We start from the raw sequence: 15,431 nt of genomic DNA, 5'->3' as shown, positions 1-15,431 counted from the left end.
CCAAACAATTAGGTTTCAGGTCAACCTGAAACTACAACTATTCGTTTCTATTCTGTGAAACGGAAAACCAAAAATTTTCTGAGTTGGGCCAAACAAAACTTTTAATTCAACCCAAAACAAAACTTTTCATTTTCAGGGTTCTGTAGGTTGTGGTTTTTGTTTGTAAAATGAGCTACAATTCTAAATGAAACATCTTTTTGAAATGAAAAAACTAAATGTATCGTCCTGAAAATGTCAAAATGAAACATTTTGACTCGGAATTTTTCTCCAGTTTTATTCAGCTGAAACTATTTGCCAAATTTGACCCGAATTCACAAATATTTTTGTTCGACTGAAAAATGCATTTTTCGGCAAATATTCTATTCGCCGAGAAAAAATGCGCCCAAATCGAGTGCCAGCCATAGGAGACAGGATACTGGATTGGATGGACCACAGGCCTGAGCCATCCTGGCAGTTCCTATGACAGACACATGGAATGAACCAGGGTCCTATTTACATACAGCCAGCACGACCATTAGTGGGGAGGGAGCCAGGACTTCCAGCACCAAAAGCACAAGCCCCTACTCCTTAAATAAAGGAGGCAACACCCATCTCTAAGTAAGAAGCGGGCTGTTCCAGCCACCGGGGCCAAACACCAGGAGGGAAAAGGGAGGGGTGCACACACAGCCCATGCAATTCCCATCAGAGCAGGTGGGAAACCTTTCCTTACATTGATCCCATGCTGAAGGAGGATTTTTCCCATCTATTTTGGTTTCCTATGAAGTGAAGCATCTGTTTTAGAGACTTAACCTGTGCTGCATTTCCCAGCACAAGGAGCAGAAGGGGAATTTTACCACCAGATAGTCTGGTTCTCAGGGTGGCTCAGTTTCCCCACCTGGAAAATGAGGCTCATCACAGACACTCGCCGATGAGCTTGGAGACCTGCAGATGAAGGAGCACTCGAGAAGGGGGCATTAGAAGAGGCTGCGCACACTCTAGACTCATTAGCTGCGACAGATTTAATTAACAATAAGAGAGTAGCCCCTAGCTTGGCCCTTCGGCACAGCTGAAAGGGCCAGGAGTTCCTCAACCCTAGTACTGAGGGGTCTCCTCTCAGTCCAGTCCTCTCCCAGAGGTTCCCCAGCCAGGGCTCGGTTCTGCAGCACGGCTTGTTGGGGTCACCACTACTTGTTCTTCTATGTCAAGGCAGGAGCTTCCGTGCATTTCCTGCCAGCAGGCGGCTCCCCTCACCTTGCAACAGCCTCCTTCCACATCCCTTTGCTAGTGGCCAAGCACCCCGTACCGTGGGAGGGTCACCACGCTGCCCTCTGCAGAGCGATGGCTGTTCAGCCAATCCACCACACTGGGTTTCTCTGCGTCAGTGCAAGACAGCATCCATTTCCCTCAGGCTGACCACGGGCAGCTGCACCACCTCCATTAACACAGGCCTCCCACTTGCAAGTGCTTTCCTTTCCAGAGGCGTGCTCTTCGCTAGCAAGGTGCATGCCCCATTCCATGCCGGAGGAAACGTTCCCTGGCAACTGCCGAGGCAAAGGAGCACAGGGCTAGTGCACCTTGCAGAGATTTAGTCCAGAAGCGTCCCAGAATTGAGCCTATACCTTCATTCCCCTTGCTGTACTTCAGAAAGGAGAGGTAAGGTTCCCAGTTCACTTCAAGCACATTAGCTCATTTCAAAGCATGTTTTGGGGTACATTCAGTATGCCAAATGCTGTGTAAACTAGGGTCTACTCTGCATTCTTCACCTTCAAATCAAAAGGACAAGAGCAGGTTCTCTCCGCACTTCAGAGAAGATTCTTAGAGATCAACATTCACTGCCAAATTTAACTTGCCTCTAGGCTGCTAAGGCAACAGAGAAACCTTTCCAGCCAGCTCTGGGCCAGGGAGACTTGTACACAGGCCAACATTAGCAGGAGCAAGCACAGGCCAACGAGACTGCAGCCAAGAATGTGTCATCTCAATCTTAAGTTTATCAGTGGTCACTATAGCACCAAGCGCATTTTGGGAGGACCAGTTCCAAGCTGGTCGTGGAGATGCCAATGAATAGCATCCTGTTCAAAACCAAATACGCCTATAAACACCCATTCCAGATGCACCTTAGCTCATTGCTTAATCATATCAAATGAATCTATTACTATGCCTGGAGTTGCACAAAAAAAGAAGCTGCCGCTGAGATGCCAGATGGAAACAATGGTATTGAACCAAAGAATGCAAGAGCAGAGACATTTTGCTTTAGTGCAATCAATTTCCAGCACATCCTGTAGGCCCCGCTGCGATGCACTGGTGGGATTTGAAAACAGGCAGGTGTTTTCGGACACATGTTTTGGGGTGTGATGGCTAATTGCAAAAGGGTCAGAGGTGGTAATATGGTGCACAGTAGCATCATGTTATACATGAGAGGTGGCAACGCTTTTGGACAGGCAGCAAAACTTGGACAGCAAAGTACCCCTCTGTGTGGGTCACATTGTTGGGGGACGGCAGGGGAAGCCGGCATGAATTGTTCTGTGTCTGTGGATAAATACTCAGCTTCCATCTCCAGGTTGTTCATCCAGCACCTTTCACCAGTGCTGGTTTCACACAGCAGGGCTGTCCTTAACATATGCTTCTGTACTTAAAGGGACAGTGTCACTTTAAAAGTTGGCCAATATTTTTAAAAAGTTTAAAGCAGTATCAAGTCCTACCTCTGCCTGTATCCCCCGGTTTGGTTTTACAACCATAATATTGAATTTTAAAATGAAGTTACTGCCAAATGCACAAAGTAAATGAGTTAAAACAAAACAATATCCCCCCCCCCCGTAATTTCTTTCACTTGTAAACAAATTTACACCCTAATGCTGTGAATATTAAGCACACAAATCAAATTAAGTAAAACTTTCCTAAGAGCAGGCCTTAAGAAGAGCTCTGTGTATCTTGAAAACTTGTCTCTTTCACCAGATGGTCCAATAAAAGAGGTAATAAGCATTTAGAGAGACAAGGTGGGTGAGGTTAAGTTAGAGATGATCTGAAATTTTCCAGTAAAACACTTTTCCATCAGCAAATGCCACTTTGCTGAAATCAAAACTTTCCAAAATAATGCGTCAGCGTAGACAAAATTTCATTTGGAAAGAAAACATTTCAATAAGGTCAAAATAATCCATTGGGGTGGAACAGTTTGAGTTTTCCTTTTAAGGTGACTTTTTGTTTTGAAATGTATTTGATACTATATTACAAATTATAAATATAAGATTCTAATTTAAAAAGTCAAAATAGGACCAAAATGTTTCAATTAGCCTGAAATAATAAAATTTTATTTCATGGGAAATTTTGTTTTCATTCGGATTTGGAATGAAAATAAATTTTGAAATGTCTGACCATCCCACATGGAACAGAAATCCTGAGTTTTGCTCAGCTCAAGGGACCTAGCCCTCAAGTGTTAATTGTAACAATAGCAGTTAGAATCATAGAATATCAGGGTTGGAAGGGACCTCAGGAGGTCATCTAGTCCAACCCCCTGCTCAAAGCATGACCAATCCTCAGACAGATTTTTGCCCCAGATCCTTAAATGGCCCCCTCAAGGATTGAACTCACAACCCTGGCTTTAGCAAGCCAATGCTCAAACCACTAAGCTATTCCTCCCCACTCCCCCCCCCCAAATATATGAAGTTCTCCTTCACCCCAAAAGAGAATTATTTTCATATGTGAACATTATATTCATATACATATTTCCACAGCCATACTGTTTTGACTGCTGTACTTTTAACCAGGATTTAAATCCAGACAAACCTATGTCAGTACATGAAGTTTATACTTGCCCTGATTTGTTTATGTTCTCTCCAAGAAAGCCAAGCTAGGAATTCTGGGATGAAAGGGAAACATAAGCAGAATGTCAGGAGACATTTCCTGAGAGCAAACTCCATTAGACTGAATCTATTAGTTTCCCAAGGGAAGTGGTGGAGGCACCACTGCTTGCATAATTTAAATAACCAGCCTGGACAAAGCACTGGAGAATGAGCTATAAGAAACAGTTCAATCCTAGGCCAGGCAGGGGAACAGACTGGATGACCTAATAGGTCTTTTCCATCTCTAATTTCCATGATTACCTTGTGAAAATATCCTGACGAGAGTCTGTTCAGCATCACAAGCCATGTGCTTTAGTAATGTTTACAGACTGTAAATTAGAGACATTTGTAGATCACAACTATGGTTTCCGATCTTTGGTTAAAACCAATAAACCAGATCAAACCCCATGGAAGCAAATGCTTGTGACGAGGGCGCTCTAAATAGGCTTTGGTTTCGCTGGCAAGTCAGAATGGTTACACCATCAAATTAGCATGCACAACCAAGAGCCAAACATTTAAACAAAAGGGACACCCCAAAACCTTTCTTCTCCCCCATTGTCACAACCCAAATTCCTCCCTCCCCTGCCCCATCCGGGACATTCTTGTGGTGAAGGCATTAGGTCCGGACTCAGGAATAGAGTTTGGGGGAGGGGAATATTTTGGCAAATAGAATTTTGGCTACAAAATGTGTTTTGGGGGCAGAGGGGGCAAAAAATTTTGGGAATTCAGGTTGAATATGACAAATAGTTTCGGCCAAAAAAATCCTGTGAAGTTTTTGGAAAAAGTCAAAATTTTTTGTTTTGACCATTTCAAAATGTTTTCATTCTGACTTTCTCATTTCAACTTTTCATTTTTTTAAAAACAGGAATTTTCTCTCTCTCTCTCTCTCTCACACACACACACACACAATATAAAACACCCAAAATTAACCAAACAAAAACTTTAAAAAAAAACTACCTCATTTTGAGATGAATGAAACATTCTGGTTGATCTGAAATGAATTTTTTTCCTCAAGTTTTTCAATTCAACAAAAACCCTCTAAAAATTGGACTTGGTTCAAATCAAACTGGATATTCTCCCACCCACCCCAGTTTGATCCCCATACTGAAAAATCTAGGATTTGCTCAGCTCTACTCAGAGGATTGAAATTCATTTCCTGGCTCTGCCACAGCCTGTGTGTGTTACGTTGGGCAAATCACTTGACCCCCTTGCACCTCAGTTCCTCCATCTAGAGAGGGAGGAGAATAATCCTTGCTTTGTCTGCCTTGTCTATTCAGACTGTTAAGATATTTGGGGCAGGGTCCGTCTCTTACTATTTGTTTGTACAGCACCTAGCACAATGGGGCCCTGATCTCAGATGGGGCCTCTGGATCTTGCCATGATACAGATTTGGCTGTTTATAATAATGGGGTATTTGTAGTAGAGTGTAGTAGAACATCCGGTCAAAAAGGGGACCTGATAGTGTCCGGTCAGCTCTACTGACCGGACACCCAAAGTCTGGTTACGGTGAGCGGGGCAGGTGGGGAGGTGCTGGGTCATTATCAGCACCAGCCACTACTCAGCTGGGACTGCCTCCTATCTGCATCGAGCAGCTGCCCCGGCAAAGCAGGTGAGTCCCTCCTGACTCGGATGGGTGGTGGGAGGGCCAAAGAGGAGTGGATGGGGGCAGGGCCTTATGGGGAAGAGAAGGGGTGTGGGAGGTTCCGGGACTCCTGCTGGAGTGTCTGGTTTTTAATTACCGCCAGATTGGCACCCCTAACCCAGATTCTGTAGTCATCTAAATGCCTCAGATTACAGAGGTTTTAATTTGTGTTTGTCAGTTGCCATGCACTCCTATGGAGAGGTGCTAACAGAACGCACCTTGAAAAAACCATATAGGTCCCATTTTGGCAGCATTGTGCGGAAGTGTTTACAAAGGGGATTGCAGGTCCACGCTGGGAGCAATGGGTGCTCAGAATGTCAGACAATGAGGCTCAAGTTGGATACCCCAAAAAAAATCAGTAGACACGTTTGAACATCAGAGACTGTGGTTTTCAAAGGCCAGTGTGGGTCCTTGGGGACACAAGCATCGCCCACGGGATATACCATTGGCTGCACATATGTACCTTGGGATGATTTTTCATCACTGCCAGTTCAGCAGAGTTAAGTCTTATCAATATTTCTGTTCTGGTTCAAGATGTTTTTGAGGTATCGCCGTGCTCACTGCCTGTACTTTTACAATGCTAATCGTTTTTGGAAAATGTCTGAACTGTAAGGTTGGGTGGTTTTTTTGTTTTTTTTCTTTTATGGTAACTTTTTACTCTACTCCTGCAATTTACACCAATGGGGCTCCGAGCAGAAGCCTTCCCAAGTGCTGACAATTGCAGGATTGGGCCTCTGATACAGCATGGCTAGCTCTCACGATAATTGCTGTTTTTAATTCAAGCCCCAGCTTCTGGAGTCAACTGATTACACAAAACTCTCAGCATCATTTAAAAATATACAGTTTCTACCCTCTTGGCTGGAGAGAAAAGCTTGAAAAACATGACCCCTCCTAAGAAAAATCCCAAATTTATTATCCTTAAGCCAGTCTAGTGATTTTGCGGGGCCTGACTCAGGATGTTTGAAGGCTTGGAATCGGAAATACTGTTAAGATAGCCCAATTATAGTTGCATCCAATTCAACAATACTGCATCCCTTCCCCTCCACTATGGCAGATTTAGTTTTAATTTTTACTTTTTTCTTAGTTCCTTTTCTCTTCCTTTGATTCTATGTTGGCATTAGTTCAAAGTTAAATGAGGAATTTCAAAACCACTCACTAGTTGATTGTTAGTATAGCACTTGTACTGTTGCTTACTGTTTCCATCTCTCTTATGATTAAAAACAATCAATAAAAACTACTTGCAAAAAGCTTCAGCCTAAACACGCACAGACCAACCTGGCCGTGATGAGGAATCCACATCTAGCATGTTATGCAACAGGATTTAAACCCTAGTCTCCATGCTCGGATGAGCAGTGGTAATTTGTTTTCTAAGCAGTGGCTGAAAGTTAAGAAGGACACAGCCAACGGGGCAGGATTCTCTCTGAAAATGTTGTCGCTACTATTAACTGAAAAGACCCTTATATAACAAGGGAGCAGAAAACAACATTTTTTTAAGATGGTTTTGAAAGCAAATGTCTCAGTAAATCCTGTTGAGAGGTGGCTCTATCAGAACACATTTGTTTTTAAAATTAGTTGATTATACAATGTGTATTTTTGTAATTATTTTTGTATACAATGCATAGCACAGTCACGCTTAGTGCCTCTAGACACTAGTTTTCCTGCTCTTGTGATTTAATCGTGTCTTTCGCAATATTTGATTTTTTTCTTAAAGTCCCAGCTGCTGGAATCAAGAGAGTGCATGAGACAGTCATCTCATTAAAAAAGTTTCTATCCCTCCTGGTTTCAGCTTGGAAACGTGAAATGAATGCACCCTCAAGGCTCAAACCAGAAGCCAAATAAAAAGAACCCAACATTTTAAAAGCATATCATGATTTTTAAGCCAAGCTGATGACTATTTTTGGCTCTGGTTTTTTAATGGTTTGCGGTTGCTAATACAGAAAACTACTAAGTACCCGAACAAAAAAAGAGTTATGTTTCCGTGAAAACTCATTAACACGATCACTAAAAATCAAGGTAATCTGCTAAGGCAGCGTTCATTCCCATGCCTTCAGGCAGCATACCAAACACACACCCTGTCAGTCATCGCCTCCTTAAACTTCCTCTGTACTCACCAAATGCCTCCACCTTGTGCTCAAATGCAGCCTCCACCCCAACCTCAACCTGATCAGCATACATGAGCGCTCCAGGGGTTCAAAGGCCAGGGCTTTGTAAATATGTTTTAGCAAGCATGCTGAAATGTAGTTCTTTTGAAATGCAGGCTCCTCCTAGCTGCTGTATCACATTTCAGAACCCAGCATTAATTGGTGTGAAATCTAAGCTGAATCTTTAGTGTATATAAAGCATAAGAATCCTTTACCTTCTCTTATAGCCATTGGGAGAGTCCTGTATGGTTTCATTCCTATTTTAACCAGTTTATAACATCCAAAAAGTGATGAACATTCAATTTTTGATTTTAAGGATTTTCAATTTATCTTCTTAATCTCTGGGATGAGCTAGCAACTGCTTTAGAGGCCAAACAAGGCAGAGGACCCAGCTCCTTAGACCCACACAAACCTAAAGTTCACCTCCCCGCCAATACACACCCTATGTAAAATAAAACTCTCCCTGCAGACCACTCTGCTGTGCCTATCCTCCGCATCATGGTATAAAAGACCCTTCATGGTTGCTGAGCCCCGCTTCTGGAGCGGCTTAGAAATCCATCTATCCTAGGCACAAGATTCAGCTGTAGTTGCCAATAAAAATGACACTCAAATCTTGCCAGGGGGTTGATGACCAGTTGTGTTTCACCGAGAGAGTCCGCAAGGTTCCTCAACCCCTTTCTTCATGTTTTCCTGACAGATCTCAGAATTCGTATAGACCAGAGATTCACATGCAATGGACTCCAGTGGCATACCATGTGCTTCACTGCACACCCCTAGCTCTTTATATGACCCCTGTTGTTTGAGAGCTTCACAATCATTCATGTGATTTAGTCTCACAGCCCGTGGGGAAGAATGGCAGTGCCATCATCCCCAGTTTACAGATGGGGAACAGCAGCACAGACACACTAAGTAACCTGCCCAGGGCCACTCAGAACGACTATGGCAGGGCACAGAACTGAACCCAGGTCTTGCAAGTCCCAGGCTAGTGCTCTCACCACTGGGCCGTCCTTCCTTCCTAGATCTACTACATCGTCTATCATATGAGATTAATGAAGCTATGCACATTTTCTATAGGCCAAGCGCATTGCACACACCAAGGGCTTACTGCACTCCTCCATTGCTCCCCAGCCCCCACAATCCCCCTCTGCTTCAGTGACTCCCTGCAGCTCTCCCATGCCAGGGGCTGTGTGCGCCCCACGTCCATCCCACGGCTATTTTCTTTCATTCTCCCCCACTCCACCGTATCAAGGACTCCATATGCACCCCGTGCACTGCCTTTCTCACCATGGCAGGGGCCTGCATCTTATAAATCCTGCCTCCTGGCAGGGGCTTAGAGACTACCTAGATCAATGACACTCAACCTTTCCTAGGGTGACCAGATAGCAAGTATGAAAAATCGGGACAGAGTCTGGGGGGTAATAGGCACCTATATAAGAAAAATCCCCAAATATTGGGACTGTCCCTATAAAATCGGGACATCTGGTCACCTTAACCTTTCCTGACCACTATACCCTTTCAGGAGTCTGATTTGTTTTGCATAACCTGAAGTTTTACCTCACTTAAAACCTCCTTGCTTACAAAATCAGACATAAAAATACAAAAGTGTCACGGCCGCACTGTTACTGACAAATTACTGACTTTCTCATTTTGACCATGTAATTATAAAATAAATCAATGGAATATAAATATTGTACCTATCTTTCAGTGTATAATACAAGTCAGTGTCTGTATGAAATTTTAGTTTGTACTGACTTGGCTAGTGCCTTTTCTGTATCCTGTTGTAAAACTAGGCAAATATCTAGATGAGTTGATATACCCACAGAAGACCTCAGGGGTACATGTACCCCTTGCTGAGCGCCACTGACCTACATGACCCTTGTGATCCTTTCTAACCCTATGATTTTATGCCCCGCTTTCCTCCTGAGCCACATGGCAGATAGACAGGGAAATGACACTGAGTTTAGTGTGAGAACTTGCTTCACTCAACCAAATATGTGACGTCCTCCCCTTACTGTGCACTTCAGGTTGTATATTAAAAGATTAATCAGTTTAAAGAAAAGTGTGTTTAATAAACTAGTACAAACCCCTTTATGGATGCTCTTAAATTGTTTCAAATCTGGTTTATATTGATTTAGTTTAATTCAGTACTTAGACTCAATTGACACAAGCCAGGTGTGAAATGATTTGAGCGAGTTTCCACATGGGGGTTTGCATACATCTAAGGGCTGGTCCACACTAACCCCCCCAGTTCGAACTAAGATACATAACTTCAGCTACGTGAATAACGTAACTGAAGTCAAAGTATCTTAGTTCGAACTACAAGGCACTTACCGTGGGTCCACACGCGGCAGGCAGGCTCCCCCGTCGACTCCGCGTACTCCTCTCGCGGAGCAGGAGTACTGGTGTCGACAGCGAGCACTTCCGGGATCGATTTATCGCGTCTAGACAAGACGTGATAAATCGATCCCAGAAGATTGATTGCTTGCCGCCGAACCCGGAGGTAAGTATAGACGTACCCTGAGCGAAACCAATTTCAGGGCAATGCTGCAGCTGCGCTGCTGTCGCACTTCAGACACTACTTATGCCAACAGGAGGGTTCTCCTGTCAGTGTAGGCAATCCACCTCCCCGAGAGGCGTTAGCTCGGATGGAAGAATTCTTCTGTGGACATCATGCAGTCTACACCGGCAGTTAGGTAGGCTTAACTAGGTTGCTATGGGGATTTTTCACATCCACAAGCTAAATAGCTGGGTCAACCTACCATTTTAGTGTAGACTAGATCTTTGTTAAACCCATGCAACTTTGAATATAGACAAGACCCTAAAACAACAACGTCACTAACAGCAACAGAAGGATGCCCCATAAATGGTGCCAGATAGACTCGCATGTTTAAATACACATGAAACGCCCAGGAACCTCCAGAAATAAAAAAGTAAAAATAAAAAGTGAAGATCCTGAGCTCCCTCATTGCAGGGAAAACTAGCCCAGAGCAGAGCAGCCCAATGCACAAGCCGTATCTGGCAGGCTTTTGCTTCCATTGCTGACAGAGATGTAGTGCGGTACTTGTACTTCATGCTTGAGGGAGAGGCATTCGAGGCTCCCCAGCGAAGAGTCACGGATGTGCTGTGGGGCTGTGCCACTGCCCCTCTCCAGCTGGATCATTGGCTGGTCTAACTTGCAGAAGCATCCCTGGCAGAAGGTGCTGGCAGGCAATAATACCGACATCCACTTGTAAAGTGACGCCCTTCGGTGGGTTGTTGGCAACAAGGACGGAATGTGGGACCTCAAAGCATGATCCTCTGCTGCTTGAGCTGAGGGACCCAAGCCTGTCAGCCAATACTGGAACAGGCAGAGACTGGTGGTAATTTTTCAGTGAAATGGTTTTCGGATCAGAAAATACCAGTTTGTCGAAACCAAAACTTTCCAACAGGAACGTACCATTTTCAATTAAACTTTTGTTAGAAAAGGTTTCTCAGGTCCAAGCTGCATGCCCTAGCCATCTGGGCTATCATCCGTTGTGGGGTTGAAGCTATTTCCCTTTGTAGAAATAATTCACCCAAGCATAGTCTCCCGTATCACAGGTGAGCGCCCTAACCACGGGGCTATTGGCTAGTCTGGGGTAGGTCTCTTGCAATCTCGCCGGTTGGAGCTGTTCCACTTGGCAGAAGAGGCCAGAAAAACCCAGTGGTTAGAACATGCTCCTAGGATGTGGGAGACCTGGGATCAAGTCCCTGCCCAGTGAATATTTAATATCCAGCGCTCGATGGCATGGATTTGTGCTCTCATGGCGTGGGGGGGGAGGGAGTGTCTTAGAGAAGAGAATGGGCAGAGCCTGCCCCGGAACACTGTCCAAGATGAGACAACAAGGCCGTGATGAAAAGAGTCATCTAGTCACATACAACTTCCTTTTACTAAAGGGATTGATGGATAGGATGGGAGTTTGGCAAGCAACAAACCCAGAGGCACTAATGTGATCTGAAGAGTTAAGAGAAGGGGAGTAAGAAAAGCACCTTGTCAGAAGCAAAATTTGACAGAAGATGAGGGTTCGAAATTAAAAAGCCAGCAGCGTTGGTGGGGAAATGTGCCTGCTCCTTCAGAGATCCTGGCCTCCACCCTCTTAGAAGTTTAGCATTACAGATATTTCTGTAGTTTAGCCTCACAGTGTCTTGAGCTAATTATTCTAAAGCCCGGAAGAGGTTCAGTCTGGGCTGTTATTTCAGCTATGTCGAAGGTTGTCTCGAGTATCAGAGTGAAATCAGGCTGGGGTCGGTATTCGGTTTTGCTGCACACACGCGCAGCTGTGAGAGATTACAGCTGTAATAAATAGCTAGAATCTGTCCTGGGAATTCTAGCCACTTCAGCAAGATACAAAATATAGCCGACGTGCACCCAAAATGAGTCTTTCCCTCAAAATACCCCGCTTGCATTATTTTCTGAAGTGCTCAGCTCACTAGATTTATCCTGCCAGCACTTTTGGAGTTTACTTATAACTTAATTTTAAGATTTTAAGAACAACACACAGTGTAAATGGAGACTTTAAAATCAACACACATTAATTTTAGTAGCTGGCGGTGGATTTATTAAAAATGAGCCAGCCTAGGTCATACAAAACATCTGTCGTGCACAGAGAAAAGGGAAAGATCTCAGGACCACTAGGGTTCCTTCTTTTCCAAGTGACCAGGGAAGTCTCAAAAAAGTTACATTAAAATAAATCCACACAGTCACGAATAGAAAAAAAAAAAAAAAGATACTTTGCTTCTCTGAGTGAAAAATCTCTGAGCGCCTGACATAAAAAGAGGGATTGCCATATGACGCCAGACCATGGGTCCAGTCTCATCTCAGATAGTTGCCAAGGCTGGAGGAAAGAACAACAACAGTTATGAAGCACTCTTCCCACAGAGAACTTGCCCCATTAGTTAGAAGTTGGCTTGTGCCCTGGAGCATGAATATTTAAGGGAGACAAGGTGTGAGGTAATTTATTTTAACAGGCCAACTTCTGTTGGTGGAAGAGACAAGCTCTTGAGTTGCACAGAGCTCTTCTTCAGCTCTGTGAAGCTCAAAAGCTTGTCTCTCCCACCAACAGAAGCTGGTCCGGTAAAAGATATTACCTCACCCACCTTGTCTCCCTCATATCCTGGGACCAACAGAGCTACGATGATGCCAACATTGAATGTTTACACATAACATCTCTTTGAGGTAGGAACTCCCCCCTTTTATCACCAAGTGCAGGGAGATTAACACCCCATCCTGCAATGAGGTCCAAACGTGCACACCCCTCACCCTGCACCGAGACCCACTGATGTCAAGGATCTGCTTGTAAGGAGCCAATGGTGGGATCAAGGCCCTAGTGACTTGCTTGAGATTACACAGTAAATCTGTGGCAGTGACAAGAACAGAATGCAAATCTCTCAACTCCGAGTCTTCTTCTGCTCAGTCATGAGACCATATTCCCTTCCTGAGGGACACAGGCCGGTAAAATGTCACGTAGCTGACAAACCCCACAAATGCAGGCTGCTATGTTATTCTTAACCCAACCCATTCTGCTCAGGTAATACAGTTGAGCTACTGTCTAGTACATCACACACTGAGAGGAAGGATGGCCCAGTGGTTAGGGTGCTAGTCTGGGACTCAGGAGACCTGCCTCAATTCCCTGCGGTGCCAAGACATTCTGTGTGACCTCAGGCAAGTCACAGTCTCCGCGTCTCACTTCCCCATCTGTAAAATAACCCTACTAGCATGTCTGTGTTGTGAGGAGTTTGGATGCTAAGGTAAGTGGGAGCCACATAAGGACAGACTTCTCGTGTCCCTGTGTGACACTGCTCAGTGTGTGTTACCTGTCCCCCTTGGTACCCAGTGTTAACCTATTGCAAAGCCTGGATCTTTAGCTAACGCTATATAGACCCTGGCTTTTCACTCTGGAGGTCTCCCCAGTTCAATCAGCCAAGCGGGTAGCTATCACTCCTACAAGAACACGTGAACAGCCATACTAGGTCAGACCAAAGGTCCATCTAGCCCAGTATCCTGTTTTCCGACAGTGGCTAATGCCAGATGCCCCAGAGGGAATGAACAGAACAGGTAATCATCAAGTGATCCACCCCCGGTCGCCCATACTTCCTGGTGCGCTGAAGTCAGGAACAATGCCATTGGATGTGCCAATACTGGTGTTAAAACAAGTTTAAAACTACAGCGCTACAGGTCAGAATGGTAATTAACACTTTACCTTCATGGTAAACCTAACAGTGCAAGGTCCTTTGTTCCCAGGGGTTCAGAACCTCTGGCAGTTACATTAGCAATGCTGGTCTCCTCGTCACCTTGCCAATTATGCCTGCAAGCGCTACAATGAGGTGCTGGCTCCAATTATTCAGGGCACACCACGATCACGTTAGCAAAAGGAGGAGGCAATTAAACTGTCTGATCAGCGCAGCCAGCTAGACAGACAGAAGTGGGGCAAGAATAATGGGGAGCAAATTGCTGTAGAAGGAGGAGGCCGTAACTCAACCAGAGGTTATGCGTCTATTACAGGAGTGGGTGGGTGAGGTTCTGTGGCCTGCAATGTGCAGGTCAGACTAGATGATCATGATGCCTTAAAGTCTATGAGACTGCAGAGAGACGGAGAAAGAAATTGCTCACTCTCTTCTCTCTCACACACACGGGAGCATTCCACTGTACCCAGAGGAGGAATAAAAGCAATAAAAATTAAAATCAATATGGAGACCATTTTATGGGAAAGTCGAAACATAAACATTTTAACCCGGTTAGGTAATATTCCGCTGAGGAACCCTTTTACTCAAATAAATAATTAGGCAGGTATTTTATTAGTGCACCTGAGAATTACCAGGAAGCAGGGAAGTTTAGAGGGGCACGGAACTGCATGACGGTTAACGGACAGGCCTAGGAGATCATAGAATATCAGGGTTGGAAGGGACCTCAGGAGGTCATCTAGTCCAACCCCCTGCTCAAAGCAGCACCAATCCCCAGACAGATTTTTGCCCCAGATCCCTAAATGGCCCCCTCGGGGATTGAACTCACAACCCTGGATTTAGCAGGCCAATGCTCAAACCACTGAGCTATCCCTCATTGCAGGGAAGTTCTTAGAAAAGGTCAGCTATTACTTCTGAAAGGAGCTGACTGAGGCAAGGCAGAGCAGGGCTACCATCATTCCCTTCCCCCTGCCCACTTCAGACAAAGGTCATCATTTAGCAGGGTCTCTCCCCTGCTGATGTCAGGTCCCAGGGTATTCATGACAAGAATGCATTATATTCCTGCACACCAATGAGCAGAAGACTAATCTGGTGGGGTGATTTCAAATGGCTTGTTTTTCCAAGCTTAATACTGACCAGTTACTGAACTCAGGGCACAGCACATAATGCACTTGCCAAAGGATAGGCCAAGGTCTCCCTGTCCCTAATTATTGACAACAGAGTCTTATTATTGCATCCTTAGCAGCGGAGTATTCCCATGGAGGGAATTCACAGGACAAACCAGTTGCCCCCAAACTGGCCAAGCCTTTGGGTTCATTGTTATAGGTTTGCAAAATGTATAGAATTTCATTCCTCCACCCTCAATACATGCACATATACATACACTGACTTTGTAAGTTAATGCTCTGAATACAAATTCAATTAGAAAAAATGTGTGTGTGATAGGAGAAGAAAATTCAGTGGATTTCCTAATAAACTCTTTTCAGTTTCCAAATATTGATCGTTATATAGTTATAGATTTTAATCATGAGTCTTGCAATATTTGGTGCTTTTGTCTTAAAGCCACAGCTCATGGAGTCATGTGATTAGAAGAGAATCTCAGCTTTCATTTTAAAAAGGAAGTTCCTAGCTCTC

The 15,431-nt window shown here is 44.5% G+C and overlaps 1 protein-coding gene across 3 annotated transcripts in view; it reads right to left on the bottom strand.

The window, feature by feature from the left end:
* COL27A1 (collagen type XXVII alpha 1 chain) overlaps window positions 1–15,431 on the bottom strand; it is a 253,052-nt gene that overhangs the window by 184,936 nt on the left and 52,685 nt on the right. The window contains exon 1 of one of the 3 annotated variants that reach the window (XM_065571906.1): window positions 7,569–7,667. The exons of the other annotated variants lie outside the window; for them this stretch is intronic. Coding sequence (XP_065427978.1) covers window positions 7,569–7,632 — 64 coding nt within the window. The 5' untranslated portion in view covers window positions 7,633–7,667. Of the gene's footprint in view, window positions 1–7,568; window positions 7,668–15,431 lie in introns of those variants that run through there. 3 annotated transcript variants of the gene reach the window in all.

Source organism: Chrysemys picta, chromosome 18, assembly GCF_011386835.1.
Source record: "Chrysemys picta bellii isolate R12L10 chromosome 18, ASM1138683v2, whole genome shotgun sequence".
NCBI classification, from domain to species: domain Eukaryota; kingdom Metazoa; phylum Chordata; order Testudines; family Emydidae; genus Chrysemys; species Chrysemys picta.
The sequence above is the reverse complement of the archived record's forward strand: the minus strand, read 5'-3'. Positions and strand labels throughout refer to the sequence as shown.